Genomic DNA, 20,776 nt, shown 5'->3' on the forward strand with positions numbered 1-20,776 from the left:
GTATAAGTTGCCCCGGGGAAATTTCTTGAGATATATGCAGGTGAGGGCATTTACTAGACAACAGGTGAGGGAATTTCCATTGCTCCCGACACAGGGGATACAGGACAGGGTGCTTTCAGGGGTGTGGGTCGGAGAGGGCAAGGTGTCAGAGATTTACCGAGAGATGAGGGAAGAGGGGGAGGAGTCGGTGGGCGAACTAAAAGGAAAGTGGGAAGAAGAACTAGGGGAGGAGATAGAGGAGGGTATGTGGGCTGATGCCCTAAGCAGGGTAAATTCCTCTTCCTCATGCGCCAGGCTTAGCCTGATTCAATTTAAGGTGCTACATAGAGCACACATAACGGGAGCAAGATTGAGCAGGTTCTTTGGAGTGGAGGACAAATGTGGGAGGTGTGGCGGGAGCCCGGCAAACCACGCACATATGTTTTGGGCATGCCCGGCACTGGAAGGGTATTGGAAGGGAGTGACGGGAGTGATTTCGCGGGTGGTGAGGGCCCGGGTCAAACCAGGCTGGGGGTTAGCTCTATTTGGAGTTGCGGAAGAGTCGGGAGTGCAGGAGGCGAAAGAGGCCGACGTTGTGGCCTTTGCGTCCCTAGTAGCCCGGCGCAGGATCCTACTCATGTGGAAGGAGGCGAAACCCCCCGGACTGGAGGCCTGGGTAAATGATATGGCGGGGTTCATTAAACTGGAGCAGATAAAGTTTGCCCTGAGAGGATCGGCTCAAGGGTTCACCAGGCGGTGGCAGCCATTTCTCGACTACCTAGGGGAACGTTAGAGGGAAGACAGATGACCAGCAGCAGCAACCCAGGGGGAGGGGGAGGGGGGGGGGGGGGAGGGGGGGTTTAGTTTAGGTCAAAGATAAAGGGGTTTTGTTACTTGTGTATTGTTTAAAATTTCTGTATTATTGTTGCGTTTGCTTTGTAAGAGGGGAAAAATTGTTGTTTGGGAAAAAAATTTCAATAAAACATTTATAAAAAAAAAAAAAAAAAAAAGAATGTAGGAATTTGGATGGCACGGCGACGCAGTAGTTAACACTGCTGCCTCACGGCGCCGAGGTCCCAGGTTCAATCCCGATCCTGGGTCACGGTCCGTGTGGAGTTTGTACATTCTCCCCGTGTCTGCGTGGGTTTCACCCCCACAATCCAAAGATGTGCAGGGTGGGTGGATTGGCCACGCTAAATTGACCCTTAATTGGAAAAAAAATAATTTGACACTCTAAATTCAAATAAAAAAAGAATGTAGGAATTTATAATAGAAAAATATAACACGAAGCTCATACCCATGTAATGTTTATGTTGTATATTTATACTGAATATTTAGAGTATTGCTGTGTGGTATTTAGTAAGTGCCAAATAGGTAGATGAGTGATGCAGAAAAGGTCGTTGGGGCGGCGGCGGGGGGGGTCTTGGCTTCTGATGTCTGCTATGTTAGCTGACATCAACAGAGACGGGGGTGGGGGGCAAAGGTATTAAAGCTGTTAAATGACAACCACTGAATACGTTTTAACTGGTTGATTTAGTAAGTCAGAATTGGGGTTGGCTGTGACAAAACTGTGCTGGTAAGTTTGCTGACACCACTTACCTCTCCTCACATGAGGAATAGACACTTATTGAGGTGCGGGAGAGTTGTTTGCTGTAGTGAGGTCAGATCTAAGCACAGCGATGTGCCAAACAAATGCAGATTGTTTGGACACTGGCTGTCCTTACTGACTTAAATTGGCACCTGGTAACACCCTGATCTTGAATTTCTCATCCTAGTTTTTAAATCTGTACATGCCCTCATCCTTCCCTATCTATGTAACCTTCTCCAGACCTACAATCCCCCGAGATCCCTATGCTCCTCCAATTCTGGCTATTGAGCAACCCTATCTGAATTGGTTAACCACTGGTTGCTGTGCCTTCAACTCTCTGAGCCCTGGGAGTGTCTTCCTAAACCCCCTCTCCTTTCAAATCGCTCAGTAAAACCCATCTCCCTAATCAAGCTTTTGATCACAGGGGGCACGGTAGCACAGTGGTTAGCACAGTTACTGGGTTATGGGGATAGGGTGGGAGTGTGGGCTTCGGTAGGGTGCTCTTTCCAAAAAGGGCTGGTGCAGACTCAATGGGCTGAATGGCCTCCTTCTGCACTGTAAATTCTATGATCACCTGCCCTAATATCTCCTTAGATGGCTTACAATCAAAGTGAAATACCTTGGGTTGTTTTATCATGTTGGAGGTGATCTATAAATGCGAGTTGGTTAAAATCATGGGGTGAACGTTTTCAACATTTAATTTAAAAAAAATAAAAATCTATTTGTTTCTTTCTCAGAATGCACCAAACAAACAACGCTAGATGTTTAGACTTGCTGTGGAGGCACATTTTATCCATATGCTTGCTGACTGTGGCCTTCCTTGTCTCATATAGTAGGTAGGTCACACTTCTTGTACCAGATTCTCCAGGGTGCTGCTCACGGTAAGGTGGATGATGCTTGTTTTATGAGGGGAAGGGCGTTATACAATGTGGTGGTCAATGTATTATTCTGTGGCTAAGGTACAGTGAGCGACCCTTGCAATCACAAAACCTTATTGTTAAGTGAGCACAACCGTGGGTCATTGAGTTTAATTGTCTGGTGTTACTGCTGTCAGGTCAGATCCTCGGCTGGAACTAGTCCGATTAGATCCTAATTTTTATTTAATTTTTGTCTAGAAACATAGTAGAGTGGCTACTGAACAAAGTTACAAAGTCAGCTGATGAACTTATAAAAGAATAAAATATTTATTAAATGAGAAAAGATGAACTGTAATATACTACTCTTTCAGCAAATCTAGAACTTTACAGATATATAGCACAGATTTATATATATTGGGCAGCACTGTAGCATAGTGGTTAGCAGAGTTGCTCCACTGCTCCAGGGTCCCAGGTTCGATTCCCGGCTTGGGTCACTGCGGAGTCTGCACGTTCTCCCTGTGTCTGCGTGCGTTTCCTCCGGGTGCTCCGGTTTCCCCCCACAGTCCAAAGATGTGCCGGTTAGGTGGAATGGCCATGATAAATTGCCCTTAGTGTCCTAAAAAGTTAGGTTTGGTTACTGGGTTACGTGGATAGGGTGGAGGCATGGGCTTGGGTAGGATGCTCTTTCCAAGGGCCGGTGCAGACCCGATGGGCCGAATGCCCTCCTTCTGCACTGTAAATTCTATGATCTAAGTTCTCTGATCAGTGATCTATACAACTTTGGAACGATAACACAAGTTACAAATCTATCTTCTACTCTACTGTTCACAGTAAGTACACTGTACAGTAAACCAGTAGGAGGCGTGTGGTCAGACACACCATACTCTGAAACCAAGTGAATGCCACCCCAAACCGATGCTATGGATCTCTCATTAACTCCACCCAGATACTTGTCACACTGAGACACCAACTGGTCTCCCTGAACGCGTGGGTTTCCAATCTCAACACTCAAAATACTTGGCTTTGGAATCTTGTCCCAAACCACGCTTTCTCTTGATCGCCTTCCACGTGGATCCACCTCCAGGGTTTTGAACTCTCCTTCCGATGTTCCTCTCCCCTGGATTGCTGCGTGCATTCAAGCTTTGCCTTCCACACACTCTCAAACCGTACCAGCAGAACATCACTGCTTCCTGCAGCTTTTTCACTTTAAGCTTCCTCTGTTCCTCAGTCTTAACTTCACTGAACAGGATCTATTCATTGATTCCTGTCCTTGCTCCTAGACTTAGCCGGCATCTTGGGTTTATTTTTTTGTCCTTCCCTGGGTTTTGGAACCTTTTTTCATGTCCTGTCTGCCTGGCACTTACTTCCAACTGAACTAAAACTGCTTTTCTGTTTTTCACTGACTGGGTATCCCTCTCTGGACCCCTGTTGCTAGGCAACAGCACAGTTTGTTTCTACCTTGTGCTTAAATATGAAGACTACTTACTTGACCAAGTTCCTGGAGGGTTGCTGATGCCTTTAAGCGATAACAGACCAACATTTTCTTTGTGCAACATGGAACCGTAATCCTTTCACCTGCGGTCAGATTGATGAGCAGGGGACACAAATTTAAGATCATTGATTTAGAAAAAAAACAAGGGGAGATGAGAGTTATTTTTTGGAGGATTATTGTGATCTGGAGTATGTTGCTTGAAAGGATGGTGCAAGCAGATTCAGAGTAACATTTGGAAAGAAATTGGATAAATACCTGAAAAGGAAAATTTGCAGGTTTACAGGGAAAGGGCAGGGGAGTGAGAACAATTGAAAAGCTCTTGTCAAATAGGCCGTGTAGACACGATGGATTGAACGGACGTCCTTTGTACTGTGTGATTCTGTGATCCAGTCTTTAAAGGAATGTTGTGTTTATTCTTGCAGAGTCTATTTGATGTACCATTCCTGGAGCCAAGTGATATATGGAATTATAGCAGGTGGAGTAATGGGAGCAATCTGGTTTATCTTTACACAAGAGGTACTAACGCCGCTATTCCCCAAGATAGCCTCATGGTAAGTGTCTTGAACCTCAATGAATTGTATGGAGAAAAGATAGAAAGCTTTTAATTGGAGTTGTTCAGACTTCAGTGTAATTTACATGTTCTGTGCCAGGTTTATATGAAGTGCTGATTAAATTGACACATGAAAGCATTGTTTAAAAAATGTTCTAAACTTCCCCCTTCACTTCCCAAAATGTGTTTCCATTATATAACTCGGGTCTGTGTTCGAAATGCTCGTCCGCGTTCTGACCTGAAGAAATTTCACCCTTGTAACCACTGCTCCCGTGCACAATCCATTGATGGGCTTGTGTCAAAAAGCTCTGCAGGTCTAGCACCTTAAAGCGAAAGCTGGGCTAATATTTTGGGTGTAAATCTTCATTCAAATCGTCTTCATCAAACTTTGCTGCATTTTGCAGCACCAGCATTGGGCATCACTGAGTAATATTACTTACTTTCTTTACACCTTCATCATTCAGGCCAGTCTCGGAGTTTTTTCTGATACGGGACACAAGTTTGATTCCAAACATCCTGTGGTTTGAGTACACGGTTACAAGGTCAGAAGCACGGTAAGGTGGTCAATTCCTCACATTTGTCTTTAAATTAAAAAAAAATGTAAAAAATAAATGTATTAGAGTACCCAATTATTCTTTTTTTCCAATTAATGGGCACTTTAGCGTGGCCAATCCACCTACCGTACACACCTTTGGGTTGGGGAGATGAGACCCACGCAGACACGGGGAGAATGTGCAAACGCCACATGGATAATGACCTGGGCCAGGATCGAACCCGGGACCTTGTTGGCGTGAGGCAGCAGTGCAAACTCACGGCGCCACCGTTCTGCACCCCCCCACATCTGTCTTCTTGCTGCTGCTCATTTGACACCTATTTCTGTTTTCAGCACATTGGAGAGTACCTTTCTTGGGAGTGTTTGAGGGGGACAGTGTAGAGTGAGCTTTGCTCTGTATCTAGCCAAGTGCTGTACATGACTAGTCCTGGGAGTGTTTGATGGGGACAGTGTAGAGGGAGCTTTACTCTGTATCTAACCCTGTGCTGTACCTGTCCTGAGAGTGTTTGATGGGGACAGTGTAGAGGGAACTTTACTCTGTATCTAACCCCGTGCTGTACCTGTCCTGGGAGTATTTGATGGAATAGTGTAGAGGGAGCTTTGCTCTGTATCTAACCCCGTGCTGTACCTGTCCTGGGAGTGTTTGATGGGGACAGTGTAGAGGGAGCTATACTCTGTATCTAACCCCGTGCTGTACCTGTCCTGGGAGTATTTGATGGGGACAGTGTAGAGGGAGCTTTACTCTGTATCTAACCCCGTGCTGTACCTGTCCTGGGAGTGTTTGATGGAATAGTGTAGAGGGAGCTTTACTCTTGTATCTATCCCCGTGCTGTACCTGTCCTGGGAGTGTTTGATGGGGACAGTGTAGAGGGAGCTTTACTCTGTATCTAACCCCATGTTGTACCTGTCCTGGGAGTGTTTGATGGGGACAGTGTAGAGGGAGCTTTACTCTGTATCTAACCGCGTGCTGTACCTGTCCTGGGAGTGTTTGATGGGGACAGTGTAGAGGGAGCTTTACTCTTGTATCTATCCCCGTGCTGTACCTGTCCTGGGAGTGTTTGATGGAATAGTGTAGAGGGAACTTTACTCTGTATCTAACCCCGTGCTGTACCTGTCCTGGGAGTATTTGATGGAATAGTGTAGAGGGAGCTTTGCTCTGTATCTAACCCCGTGCTGTACCTGTCCTGGGAGTGTTTGATGGGGACAGTGTAGAGGGAGCTATACTCTGTATCTAACCCCGTGCTGTACCTGTCCTGGGAGTATTTGATGGGGACAGTGTAGAGGGAGCTTTACTCTGTATCTAACCCCGTGCTGTACCTGTCCTGGGAGTGTTTGATGGAATAGTATAGAGGGAGCTTTACTCTTGTATCTATCCCCGTGCTGTACCTGTCCTGGGAGTGTTTGATGGGGACAGTGTAGAGGGAGCTTTACTCTGTATCTATCCCCGTGCTGTACCTGTCCTGGGAGTGTTTGATGGGGACAGTGTAGAGGGAGCTTTACTCTGTATCTAACCCCATGTTGTACCTGTCCTGGGAGTGTTTGATGGGGACAGTGTAGAGGGAGCTTTACTCTGTATCTATCCCCATGCTGTACCTGTCCTGGGAGTGTTTGATGGGAACAGTGTAGAGGGAGCTTTACTCTGTATCTAACCCCGTGCTGTACCTTTCCTGCGTGTGTTTGATGGGGACAGTGTAGAGGGAGCTTTACTCTGTACCTAACCCTGTGCTGTACCTGTCCTGGGAGTGTTTGATGGGGACAGTGTAGAGGGAGCTTTACTCTGTATCTAACCCCTTGTTGTACCAGTCCTGGGAGTGTTTGATGGGGACAGTGTAGAGGGAGCTTTACTCTGTATCTAACCCCGTGTTGTACCAGTCCTGGGAGTGTTTGATGGAGACAGTGTAGAGGGAGCTTTACTCTGTATCTAACCCCGTGCTGTACCTGTCCTGGGAGTGTTTGACGGGGACAGTGTAGAGGGAGCTTTACTCTGTATCTAACCCCGTGCTGTACCTGCCCTGGGAGTGTTTGATGGGGACAGTGTCGAGGAAGCTTTACTCTGTATCTAACCCCGTGCTGTACCTGTCCTGGCAGTGTTTGATGGGGACAGTGTAGAGTGAGCTTTACTCTGTATCTAACTCCATGCTGTACCTGTCCTGGGAGCGTTTGATGGGGACAGTGTAGAGGGAGCTTTACTCTGTATCTAACTCCGCGCTGTACCTGTCCTGGGAGTGTTTGATGGGGACAGTGTAGAGGGAGCTTTACTCTGTATCTAACCCCGTACTGTACCTGTCCTGGGCGTGTTTGATGGGGACAGTGTAGGGGGAGATCTTCCTCCTTGTATTTCTGTGCAGCTTTGTCACGCCTCACTATTTGCTTGGGTTTTAGTGTTGTAGAGTGTTTGATCCCTCCTCAGCTAAGCTGCTCACTCTGACCTGGCCTCGCTTCTGCCGTTGTGCAGCCTTGTCTCTCAAAACCAATCGTGTACTCCATGGCGTATAAGGGAAAGAAGTTTGTGATATAATGCTACATCCCTTGAGGGGAGGCAGTGGTGTAGTGGAATTATCTCTGGACTAGTAAACCAAAGACCCAGAGTAATGCTCTGGGATCCAGGTTCAAATCCCAGCACTAAATTTAAAAAATCTGGAAACAAAAGTCTAATGATGACCGTGAGACCATAAAAAAAAACATCTGATTCACTAATGTCCTTCCAGGGAAGGCAATCTGCCAACCTTACCTGGTCTGGCCGACAGCAATGTGGTTGACTCTTAAGAGCAATTAGGGATGGGCAATAAATGCTGGCACAGTCAGCGACTCCCACATCCCGTGAGTGCCTTCAGCATCCCTCTGAATTTCTTCTCTAAACTTAGGGAATTTCTTCCCTAAATCTCTCTCCTACTAAAGATATTCCTTGAAGCTTTTGATTTCTTTATGATCTCAACACTCTGTCTGATTGATTCTGCTGTGAAGTGCACTTGGTGGTGCTATAATACAGTAAATGTCAGTTATTCAGTACCTTTCTGCTGGAATTGGTGGGGGTGGTAGTGAGGAGAAGATGAATTGTATGTTCCCGTAGCGTATTATTTAGTAAATCCTCTTCAGTCTATTTAATTGATTAGATGTGGGCGCCCAGCATTTGTTGCCCATCCCATCCCATTCCTTGAACTGAGTGTCTCGCTCGGCCATTTCAGAGGGCAGTTAAGAGTCATCCACATTGCTGTGGGTCTGGAGTCACGTGTAGGCCAGGCCGGGTAAGGACGGCAGATTTCCTTCCCTAAAGGACATTAGTGAACCAGATGGTTCATTTTTGACAATGGTTCCATGGTCGTCATCAGACTTTTAATTCCAGATCTTTATTGAATTGAAATTTCATCATCTGCCGTTGAATCTGAATCCCGAGAGTCTCTGATTGCTCGTGTCGTGTCGATACCATTTGCGCTACTGCTCCCCACTCCCCCCGCCTCATGGACTTTAACAAAATCCAATTGCTACCCCTGGTTTCCTTCGGTTGAATTTAAACCTTTTTCCCTCTGCCTCTGTCCTCAGAAACAGACAACGGAAGCTGGGCACCAAGATGCAATGATGCAAAGTCGGCACCTCGTGCTGGGGGTGAGACAGGACTGTGCTGCGATGAAAAGGAAACCAACAACACGAAAAATCGTTTTGTTCTTTAAATAAAATTTTTGTTTTTTGCAGTCGGTCAGAGGCAAGCTGAGGCGCAAGGCGGCAGCCTAGACACCCCCTGTGACAGCAGTCAGTGTTGATACAGCTTGCCGTTAGCTTTCTACTGCATGTTAGACCCATGTGAGCGCTGGACTGAACTCGTTTAAACAAAGCGGGTTCACGGTGCAGGTGAAATGTGATATTATTGCATCTGATTCAGGAACTTGGTTTTAATTTTTTGGAAGGGATAACAGGTGAGGTAAGGACCAACTTTCACATGGCAGCGGGGTGATATTTTGCAAAACAAAAGTGGCATTTTGACGCTACTGGTTTAAAAACAAAGCGTTAGATAGGAGGGCAGAGGTGCAGTATGAATTATCAATCAGGTATCTGACATGCTCGGGTCACATCTGTAGCATCCAGAGAAAACTATAAGGGATCATGTTGCACTTTAGAAAAATAAATTAGTTCTTTTTATATACAAACAAAACACTAGTGATGTGAGTGGAAAACTTATTTTTATTTTTGTTGTTGGTCAGTGATATCAACCTAATAGGCTGGTTTTAAAAACTCTTTGTAGCGAAGCATTTATTAGGATTCTCCCTCCAACCCCAAAGGGATTATTAATTCCATATTCTGTCATCAATGCGGTTGAGCCAAACAGAAATGAGGATTGTTAAAGCCCTTTTCCCCTTCTCGCTCCCCTCGCCTATTGCTCTGTTATATTTTGGTCCTCTTTGATTTGATCTTTGTGCAATAGCCAGCATTTTGGTAAATACAAGTCAGACGATGATGATGTGGCCACTTTATTTCAGGCCTGGGTTGTTGCTTAGCAACCTTGAGCCTTGCAGTGGGGAGGGAGGCTCGGATTCTCTCTGTTCCCACGTGCAGGGGAATGTTTGGTGAGCTCACTTCTGCATCCGCCCATTGCAAAAACTGGCCTCAAATAGCACACTGATCTTTCTGTTGGAAATGGGAGAATTGGGGAGGTTGTGGGGAGAAGGTGGCTTTTCTGAAGTCAGTGTTTAATCCATTGAGTTATGGCAATGACTTGTATTATACATCTGCGAATTCGACAGCCAGTACTAACCCCCCCCCCCCCCCCCCCCCCCCCCCCCGGGTGAAAAGCTTTGTTTCCTTACCGCACACGCTGTTGGCTTTTCGATAGGAATGCATGTGTGGCCACCTCAAATTAAATGTACACCAACAACCCTTGTGCTTAGCTACATTCCCAATGTAACAAAGTGAGTCTCTTCTGATTCGAACAGGGAAGTAAGTGTTTTTATGTGGGTTTAATGAGTGTTTCTGTGCTCCCGTTCAGCCCTTGAGCAACAAGGGCATGGATCACACTGACCCGAGCTGCCAGCGTGTGATACAAATGTTAAACACACTAAAATGCCCTTGAAATTTAAACTAGGAGTTTACCACAAAGCATTAAGCTACCTTGAAGGTTTTATTTTAATAACCCAGTGGTAACTCAATAGACTCTTGAGTTTTGTTGTGGGATGCTTAACATTCACCTGAAATTTCTTCTGTTTCTGTTTTAGCAGAAGTGATATTCCAGTTGTGTTTAAATTGCAGAGAAGAGAACATTGTGTCGTACCCGAGAGGGTGTGTTAGGGCTTTGATTTTGCTTTCAGTTGAGTGGGATATTGCTCCGTGTGCAGACAGGGAGCAGGACATAAACCAGACCAAAGGGCAGGTGCTAGTGTGGGGCAGCCTCCTCTGCTGGCCCCTCTGAAGGAAACCCACCATACTGCTTAACATTCCCGTAGCCCGTTAGCCATTAAGGTTGACCCAACCTGTGGGGCCCACTGGTGTAGAGATGGGTTTTGACTCTGTGCTACTGTGTGTGAGCATTCCCAGAGATTTGTGCAGTAAGTGAAATGACAGGCGAATTACCTGATGTCCAGATCATTGAGTTACTTCTGAATGCGTGCTTATTAAAACCATTCCAAGACAGATAATTGTTGGTTTATTTGCCAGTAATTGGATGCAATCAAGATTTTTAAAACACGATTATGAAACTATTCCTGATTTTTCTTTGACTTTGAGATTTTCTTTCTTGTAACATATTTCTTGTTTTAAATAAATGTTTGGAAATTAAGCTGCCTGAAATTGTATGGAGCAGAAACTATATTGGGACAGGGTGGTTATATTCTGTCTTTCTAGAAAGCTGTTTTATTTTTCTCTTTAAATGTATAGGGGTAACAGTATACAAGATATCGGTTTTGTGCAACGGTCACTTGTTTAGCTGAAAAGTCTTGTGGCCCAGATATTAAATTTACCATATCTCCAAGTTTTAGTCACAGCAAAAGATTTAGTTTTAAATCTCAAAGCTGTTTGGGGGTTAGAGGGATCATTGTAAGGTTTTGTTTGTCAAAGCTATTCAGCGAGAGAGACAACTTACCCTATCCATATGCAATATTGTGTTCCTGTTTTTCTTTAATCAATTTTTTTAATGTATATTTTATTTTGTTATTGGTGCTTCTCTGCTTGCTGATCAGTAAGCTCAAGTACATAGATTTCACACTAAAATCCAAGAATTCAGGTGATGCTCGAGTTGTTGTGATGTCGCCCATGGCTGTATAGCCTGCCGGTGCTTGTTCTACAAAGAATTGCCGGGAGAGTAAAGAGCCAGGCATCTGTAGAACTGTATCCCTGTCAGGGGAACGACTGTGGATATTGGAATGGGAAATACAATAGTGGTGCGTTTTGATGTCATGCAAATGTCATTTTTAGTCCATTGTTTTTACACTGACTTCAGTACGAGTCACACTCACCTGTGTGTTCTCACTAGCTCTCCTGCCTCTCTTCCCCGCACACATGCAGCATATATTAATTCAGTAGGACCATATGTTCTGACCATAGGGATAGCACAAGTGGATAGCACTGTGGCTTCACAGCGCCAGGGTCCCAGGTTCGATTCCCCACTGGGTCACTGTCTGTGCACGTTCTCCCCGTGTCTGCATTGGATTCCATCGGTTTCCTTCCACAGTCCAAAGACGTGCAGGGTAGGTGGATTGGCCATGATAAATTGCCCTTAGTGACCAAAAATGTTAGGAGGGGTTATTGGGTTACGGGGATAGGGTGGAAGTGAGGGCTTAAGTGGGTCGGTGCAGACTCGATGGGCCGAATGGCCGCCTCCTGCACTGTATGTTCTATATGTTGTCAACATTGATTGCACAAAACTCAAATTCCCCTCGTGTCCGCAGATTGGGGACAATGACCTTTCCCTTAGCTTCATCTTAGCAGCTGGTGGATGTGTGGTAACGAATATAATCGGACACCTCTCGACGTACTACCAGTGTGTTGAAGATTTAAGCATTGGCTGAGGATTTCTTTGCTGTCTCTCGCATCCGGATTGCCGATTCGCCTCCCAATCAGTGACCCTTGACCTTTATGGTTTGAGAGCTTTTTAACGGGTGCTCTTGTGCGTTTTTAAAAAATAACAGCGCCAACATTGTTACTGTCACTTCACCAAAATAACGCAATCGGAATTGCTTTAAATGCACCCGCAATTGTGTCGGTGTCGGGTAGAGCACAGTGTGATGACCAGGGCTTGACAGAAAATAACCATTGATACCTGATGTTACTAACTGGTTGATTTTCTGTAAAGCACTGGTCACCTTTCTAGACCGTTTGCCTATAAATTAGGTTCCCAAACTCACTGCACTTCATTGAAAAAATATATTCTTAGAACAAGAGAAAAACTGGAATGAACAGAAAATGCTCATAAATGCAGCATCTGACTAGTGAGCCACAGGCTGATCTATCAGCTCGAGGCTTCATTTGCTTTTTCTCTTTTCAGAGTCCAGTTAAGCGTATGTTGTTGATGAGTATTTATGAGGCTATACTGAAACTGTTCTGCTGGTTTCTAAAGATCCTGTTGCAGTTGTTTGTGTCAGTGTCAGAGTGCTGTTCCACCCTATACAGCCTGGCTGCTGTCACATGCAGTTTGCCCTGGCGTTTATAGGTGTAGAATCAGTATTAAAACTGTGTTTTGCCACAGCCCAATCAAAGTGCAGCTTTTTTAAATTTTCAAAATCATTGTACAGAATGAAATAGTTTTAAGTTAAGCACAGGCAAACTATTTAAATATTTTGGAGTTCAGCTCAGAGCAAATAATATCCAGGACACTGTTGGATAGGTTTTACGAATTCTCAGTAATGCCAGCTCACTGCGCAGTGGAAAGGGAGAGAATAATCGTGGGCTCGACCAGACTTTTTTTAAAAAAAAAAAAATTCATAAAATCTATCCTGGTCTGACGTGACGGATTCTTTTTATTTTAAACTGTGATTTGTTCTGGTTGGCAATTCAAACCAGCTCCTCACTACCTGGTGAGGAATGTGTCTGCTATCTGTAAATGTTCCTTTGGTTTTTTTCTCAATTGAAACAATGTAAATCTAACAGTAATTGCTATTCAGGTACATAATGAAGGGCTATTTTGAACAGTGCTTCCTCTTGCTGTAGCACGGTTTTGTAGATTGGCTTCTCGTATTCTGTTGGTGTGGTGTTCACAATGTGATTGCCTTATATGGTGCACAGTACCTTTTTAATGCTGTTTATTGCTATTTGTAAACTTTGATCTCCAATGTTGTGTGGGGGGAGGGGGGGGGGGGGGGGGGGGGAGAGAGAGAGAGTTTGAAGACTGGTTGTATAATCTCTCTCTCCCTGTCATGTCCAAGACAGTTCTGTGAATGTCCCATGCTGGGTGTTAGTCAAAGGTTTTTTTGAGGGGGGGGTGCATGTGTACAGGCCCAGGGGTGAAGCAGTCAATTTTAAGCAACACAATATGTTTATTTACTTTAGAACTCACTCACTAGGGGCCAAAACTCAGCAGTTTCTCATACTGACCTGTGTTTGGGTGTCTCTCTCCGGAGCAGGCTGCTGGGCTCTTCACACTAACTTGTCTCTTTCCAGAAGGTGCTGCACATCTTGCCCCAAATGGGCACTCCTTTATGAAATGTCGGTGGCTAATGTGGGTAGCACTCCTCGAGGCGGAAGGTTGTGGGTTCAGGTCACACTCCAGAGAGCTGAACGCTGATTCGAAGCACAGTACCGAGGGGTTGAGATGTTAATCCCAGGCCTCAGTTTGCCATCAGTGGAAACTGTTTTGGACCATCATGAGGTCGTTAAAGATATGATGTAAATGTGTCTTAAATTTCTTTTATGTATTTTGCTTTGTCCAATGCTAAAAGGTTGTTCATCTATAAGAGATCCGTTGAGTCTCAGGTGAGCCTCGTGTGACATTGTGCCCATATCTTCAAGAATGGACACAATCCTGAGATTATCCTGGCCAGTGGCTAACAACCAAAGGAACTCTAATCTTTGCCAACGGTGCTCCAATTAAAGGGAATTGGTGAAGTCGAGTCTTACAGCATCCTGGTCCATCTGATTAATCCCCTCCATAACTTTACATTTTTTTCCAGTTACTATTAACCTTATTCACTTCTGAAATCTCTTCCACCGTCCTTTTCAGGCAGTACATTCCAACTCTGTTTAAAAACAATCTCATCCCCATTCAAGGTTCTTATGTTCTGCAGTTACTGACTTTCCTTCCAGGAAGCAGTTTTTCTTATCAATTTTACAAAATCCTTGATAATTTCAAATATCTCTTTGCATATCTTCCCCTTTTCTCTGTTCTAAAAATAATCCCACCGTCTCTCCTTACAAATGAAGACCTTCATCCCTCTTATCATTTTAGTAAATTTCCAATGCATGATCTTTGGGGACTCTTATCTTTTTGAGAGACCCTTGGTTGATTCTAGCCGGGTCTGCTGGAGAGAGTCTCTGCTCACTCTACCACGTGTGAAAAGAGTTCTGATGCATCTAAACCCATTCTGACCCGACTCAGCACCAAACAGATCAGTCTCAGACCAGGAGCTTAGCGAAATGGACTGTCACCCGGAGCCAGTTTAATCAAAGCACATTGTTGGGCGGAGTTAAATGCGGTTACCTCACCTGGAAGTGCTCGAGAATGTGCTGTGTGTCCTATCAAAATGAAAACTCGTCCCATTCCCTGTGAATGACATCCCTCTTTGCCACACAAAAAAAAGGTTGAGCAGATCATGGCCTCTTCTGAACTGGGTTCTTTTTAAAACTGAATGTTGCTAACCAAGGTGGGTCAGATATCCAAACTGATTTTTATTTATTTCATATCAATCAACCGGCTTGTAACTTGCTCACCCAGGGAAAGTGAGTCTACAGTCCAATCCCCCCCACATCCCCCACTGTCTCTGGGATGAGAAAGCTGTTGTCTAGTTTGGAATTTGGTGGTTTTAAACTGTGTAAAAGCTGGCTGAATTAGTCTCTGTAAGGAATTAACTTAAAGGAAATGTGCATCAATCAATGTTCTAATTGTATTTTACTGGAAATATAATGCTTGCCTGTCGCACGGTTTCCTTTGCCTTTTTCTTAGTCGGTGATCGGATGTAGGTGATGGATATTGCAGAGTGAGCCATACATGGAGATACAGGCTACTACCGTGTGGGTCTAGACTTGCACTTTCCTCCCCACCCCACAACAATCTGCTCCATTGTATTGAAGAGGGGGAGGGGGGTGCCCACGGGTCAATATTTATCTCTCGACTGTCATCAGTAAAAAGAATTATTGCCGGGTCATTACTGGCTGTCACATTTCCTCTATTACTGCAATTCGGAAGTATCTCCTGAATGTGTGAAAGGGCCTCGATAAGGCAAGGCCTGCATTTAAGCAGACCGAAGAGGAGTAAACTGAGCTACACAGTGCAGTAAATAGAAGGATGGAACTGGAATCGAGTTTTTCCATCGTTAGGTAAAGGGGTGTGTAGCTTAAACCTCTTCCCAGGATGGCCACCGTGCTGTTTATCAAATCCTTCGATTGTCCTCTTGCCGGGTTTGTGCGAGAGAGACTCAAACGTGGCAGCAGCACAGATCCCTGTACTACTGCTCAAACCAGGGAAACTTGTTCATAGTTTGATTGGTGTCCTTTAAACGCGGAGGGGTTAGGAGAGCAATGCACATGCCACTCATTCAACACAGCTGTACATAAAGTTCTTATTAGTCATATTCACAAAGATTTCACAGTAATAAGTGTGCTTTCAGTACATTTTTACAGAGTGGGAATATTTACATTAAAGTCAAGGCCAATAGCCGAATACATTCACAAAATTATTCATCTTGGAGAATTATCAAATTAAAGCACTGGATTGTAAACCTAGAGAAAAGAACAGTGCCAGGCATTTTTGGGAGAAACGGCATTAATAATAGAGACTCGGATTAATGTTCTGGAGGCAGAGGTTCAAAACCACTGCGATTGTGACTTCAATTAATAAACCGAGTTTAAAACTAGTCTCCAGGATGGTGATCAAGAATCTCATTGTCATGAAATCAATCCTTCCTTCCGTTTAGTCATTTGTCAGACTAAAGGGCATCGAGACACCTGGATAACAGGAATCCTATTTTCAAACATTCACTGGATAGTGTGGGAGATGCGATCATCCTTCAGAAAAGTGACGGTGTAATGGTTGATGTCACCTTGGGAACAAGTAACCAGACAGTAAACATGGCTGAAGTACATCTCCTTCTATACTGTCCCCATCAAACACTCCCAGGGCAGGTACAGCACGGGGTTAGATACAGAGTAAAGCTCCCTCTACACTGTCCCCATCAAACACTCCCAGGACAGGTACAGCACGGGGTTAGATACAGAGTAAAGCTCGCTCTTCACTGTCCCCATCAAACACTCCCAGGACAGGTACAGCACGGGGTTAGATACAGAGTAACGCTCCCTCTACACTGTCCCCACCAAACACTCCCAGGACTGGTACAGCACGGGGTTAGATACAGGGTAAAGCTCCCTCTACACTATCCCCACCAAACACTCCCAGGACTGGTACAGCAAGCACGGGTTTAGACACACAGTAAAGTTCAAGAATACCATGCAGCAGCTTGGCAATTCGCTGCCAGTTCAGAACTACTTAATCTATTGAATTAATATAATTTGCTTCGATTAGCTTCCTCCATAATTTAATGTACAGTCCTGTTACCCAGTGTCTGAAAACACTGACTTCCCTTCTGAACGTCTAATTTTTAGTGAGAAAAACACTACACATACTGGATTTTTAAAAAGCATACATTTAAATTTGTGGACTCTTCTGACTAGGAGCTGGATAGAATCAGACAGCCACAGGGACACGGAGAATGTAGGTTTTACTGGAAAGGCCAGAACTTGATGCCCATCCCCAATTAATCTGGAGACAGTGCTACTGAGCTACCGCCTTAACATTCTTCTTGGCAGTACCATTGACTAGAAACTAGACTAGGGGCTACAAGAGCAGGGGCAGAGGCTAGGAATCCTGTGGTGAGTAACTCACCTCCTAAACCCCCCCCCCCAAAAGCATATCTACCACATCTACAAGTCAGGAGTGTTATCGAGTCCACTCCACTTATGAGTGCGGCTCCAACAACTCTCGAAGCTCGACATCATCCAGGACAAGATGGACTGCGGGAACACAGGATGGTTTTCTGGACCAATACAAGAAGGAACCAACAAAGGAACAGACCATCCTGGACTGTGTTGTGCAATGAGAAAAAATAGGTTGGCAATTAGTTGTGAGAGAATCCTTGGTTGATGAGTGTACATAATATGATAGAATTCTTTATCAAGGTGGATAGTGAGGTAGTTGATTCTGAGACGGCCCCTGAATCTTAAAGGTAACTGATGGTATGGGAAACATTACTGAAAGTGGACAGGCAATGGCAGCATTCAAGGGACAAATAGGTGAACTCCAAAAGTTGTTTATTATTTGGCACAAGAGTAGAAAGGGAACTGTGGCCAAAGCCTAGCTTACAAGGGAAATTAGAGATGGTATTAGATTCAAAGAAGCATACAAATTAGCAAGAAAAAGCAATAGACCCGAGGATTGGGAACAGTTTAAAATTCTGGGAGGTAGAGAGAAAACGGAACTATAGACCAGTGAATCTAACGTCAGTAGTAGGGAAGTTGCTGGAGTCCATTATCAAAGATTTCATAGCACAGCTTTTGGGAAGCTGTGGTGTAATCAGACAAAGTCAGTATGGATTTACAAAAGGGAAATAATGCTTGACAAATCTATAGGAATTCTTTGACGATGTAACTACTAGAGTTGCCCAGGGAGACCCGGTGAATGTGGTTTGTTGAGACAAGGTCTCACATTGCAGATTACTATGCACCGTTAAATCGCATGGGATTACGGGTAGTATACAGGAAGGAAAACGTTTGAATAAATGGGTCTTTTTCTGATTGACAGGCAATGACTAGTGGGGTACTGCAGGGATCTGTGCTCAGACCCTAACTGTTCACATTATGTATTAATGATATCTCCAAATGTGCAGATGATACAAAGTTGGGTAGGAGGATGAGCTGTGAGGAGGATGCAGAGATGCTTCAGCGGGATTTGGACAGGCTGAGTGAGTGGGCGCATGAATGGTAGCGGCAGTATATTGTGGATAAATGTTAGGTTAGCCACTTTGGTAGCAAAATTATAATAATAATCACGTATCACAAGTAGGCTTCAATGAAGTTACTGTAAAAAGCCCCTAGTCGCCACATTCCAGTGCCTTTTCGAGGAGGCCGGTACGGGAATTGAACCCGCGCTGCTGGCCTTGTTCTGCATTACAAGCCAGCTGTTTAGCCTATTGGGTGTAAATGGAGTGGTGGATACTCGATGAGACCTTTGTGCATCAGTCGTTGAAAGTAAGCGTGCAGGTACAACAGGCAGTAAAGGAGGCAAATGGTATGTTGGCCTTCATAGCGAGAGTATTTGAGTACCGGAATAGAGATGTTTTACTGCAAGTGTACAGGGCATTGGTGAGGTCACATCTGGAGTAGTGTGTGCAGTTTTGGTGTCCTTATTTGAGGAAGGATGTTCTCGCTGTGGAGGGAGTGCAGCGAGGGTTGGCAGGTCTGTCATACGAGGTGAGACTAATTCGGTTAGGATAATATTACTTGTAGTTTAAAAGAGTGAGAGGGGGTCTCATAGAAACTTATAGAATTCTAACAGGATTAGACGGGGTAGATTCAGAAAGAATGTTCCTGAGGGTGGGGGAGTCCAGAACTAAGCGTCATAGTTTAGGACTGAGGTGAGGAGAAAGTTCTTCACCCAGAGAGTGGTGAATCTGGAATTCGCTACCACAAAAGTAGTTGAGGCCAAAATATAAGATTTCAAGAAGAAATTAGATATAGCTCTTGGGGCTCAAGAGATTATTGGGGGGGGGGGGGGGGGGGGCGGATCAGGGTATTGAACTTGATGATCAGCCATGCTCATAATGAATGGCGGAGCAGGCTCGAATAGGGATTGTCCTAGGTAGTGTCCAGCTTTGAGTTGCTGGAGCGGTGTTCCGGCAATGGGAGTATTTCCCACGCGGGGGTGGAAATTACATTGTGCACAAAAGGATTCCCTCAAAATGGGAGCAATCCAGTCAACTGAATCATAAGTATCCAATTTCTTCAAATTTATCAGCTCAATGATTAATGAATTGATTCACTGACAATGTCAATAATGTTCATATCAATAATGTTCATATCAAAGTTTTTAGATTGTAGTAAAAAATAAAACTTGTTTGAACGTCTGGGTAAGTAAACACCAGGATAATCTGTGGCTTCATTTCTGCAGCATAACTGTGATACAAGCCCTCCCTGAACACTCGGTACTTTTGAATACGTCACTCTCCCGTTCACGTTATGAAATGTAGTTTTCATGTAGCTGTTTGCACTCCACTGCTGAAGTTATGATAACTTAGACAAGTGGATGTACGAAGATTGAAATAACGGCATTCAGGCGAGAAGCTGTTCACTTGCTCATTCCCGGGATGAGGAGCTTAACCTATGAAGAAAGTTTGAAGAGGTTGTTGGGTCTATACTCAATGGGAGTTTAACCGATTTAAGAGGTGATCTTATTGAAACATACAAGATCCCGAGAGGGTGTTTGTGGGAGGGAGTAGAACCAGGGGGACACGGTTTACAAATAACAGGTTGACCGTTTACGACGGAGATGAGAATTTATTTTCCTGGAGGGTCATTAGTCTGTGCAATTCTCTTTGCCAGAGAGATTGGGAGGCTGGGCATTGCATTTATTCAAGGCTGATTTAGAGACAGATTTTTGATAAGACCAGGGAGTCAACAGATTATGGAGGGGGCAAAGCAGACAGTAAAGTGAAATAGTGACCACAGCAGATCAGTCACAATCTTACTGAATGGCAGTGCAGGCTGGAACATTGACTCCCGCTCCGAAATCTAATGTTCCTATGTCCCTAGGGTCGGTCCTTGGATTGTGTTAAGTAACCTTACCAAACACCAGAATTGGTTAATTGTGTGACAACCAGCTTGAATATCTGTGACGGTGAGCTTGCAACAGAAAGATCAACCCAACTTTCCTCTGCTGGTCACTACTCAATGACTCTGGTGGTCACAACTTTTATCAGCCCAAGTCTAGCCTGGCTCATCAGGGAGTTGCTCAGAATCGTAGACCACCGGTTCACCTATCGGAGAGAGGAAGCAAGCTCCTCTCATTGGAAGACAATGGTGTCATGCACCTTTTTTCTAAATATATAAACTCTTCTGGATAATATGTTTAGACTGACGTTTGGCAAACACACTGCAGTATTGGGACCGAGTGCTGACTTTGTGCTGTAATACTTTGGTTGATCCATCCCATTCCATGAACTGGCTGCTTCAGAGCTTCGAGCTGGGTGTCTGTACGAGTAGCTCGCTCATATCGACCAAAGCCTGCTCCAGGTAGTGAGCGAGTTTAGCTGCATTGGTCTCTGCACAGCTGTTGTAGGCAGACACGGCAAAGTTGATGTGGGCATCCATGGGGTTGTAACACACACCATAACCGTCAGGCACAACAGGCCCAAAGCACAAGAGGCAATCAGTTTTAGCAGGGACCTAAACGGAGAGAGCAGATCTCAGTGTTACAATGTTCTTCTTCAAAAGGAAAGATACATGTGGAGTGGAGGCCCTGGAACCCTTACCCCAAATGCTGCCCTCAGACAGTGCATTTCGCCTGCCAGTTCCCGACAGTGCATTTCGCCTGCCAGTTCCCCATCCCCTCGTACTTCCCAAATCCTTCAGACAG

The 20,776-nt window shown here is 44.7% G+C and overlaps 2 protein-coding genes across 3 annotated transcripts in view; one reads left to right on the forward strand and one right to left on the reverse strand.

The window, feature by feature from the left end:
- Nucleotides 1-15,070, forward strand: part of dolpp1 (dolichyldiphosphatase 1) — a 43,653-nt gene extending 28,583 nt beyond the window's left edge. The window contains exons 5-8 of the mRNA XM_072488865.1: nucleotides 2,305-2,403; nucleotides 4,339-4,467; nucleotides 4,931-5,020; nucleotides 8,560-15,070. Of these exons, the coding sequence (XP_072344966.1) occupies nucleotides 2,305-2,403; nucleotides 4,339-4,467; nucleotides 4,931-5,020; nucleotides 8,560-8,596 (355 nt within the window). The 3' untranslated portion in view covers nucleotides 8,597-15,070. The remainder of the gene's footprint in view (nucleotides 1-2,304; nucleotides 2,404-4,338; nucleotides 4,468-4,930; nucleotides 5,021-8,559) is intronic.
- A 623-nt stretch (nucleotides 15,071-15,693) lies between these two features.
- The window catches only part of crata (carnitine O-acetyltransferase a), a 51,440-nt gene continuing 46,357 nt past the window's right edge, over nucleotides 15,694-20,776 (reverse strand). For both annotated transcript variants that reach the window (XM_072488863.1, XM_072488864.1), the window contains one exon: nucleotides 15,694-20,586. In XM_072488863.1, coding sequence (XP_072344964.1) covers nucleotides 20,371-20,586 — 216 coding nt within the window. In that variant the 3' untranslated portion in view covers nucleotides 15,694-20,370. The remainder of the gene's footprint in view (nucleotides 20,587-20,776) is intronic.

The sequence above is a fragment of the Scyliorhinus torazame genome, chromosome 22, assembly GCF_047496885.1.
Source record: "Scyliorhinus torazame isolate Kashiwa2021f chromosome 22, sScyTor2.1, whole genome shotgun sequence".
In the NCBI taxonomy this organism is placed as follows: Eukaryota; Metazoa; Chordata; class Chondrichthyes; order Carcharhiniformes; family Scyliorhinidae; genus Scyliorhinus; species Scyliorhinus torazame.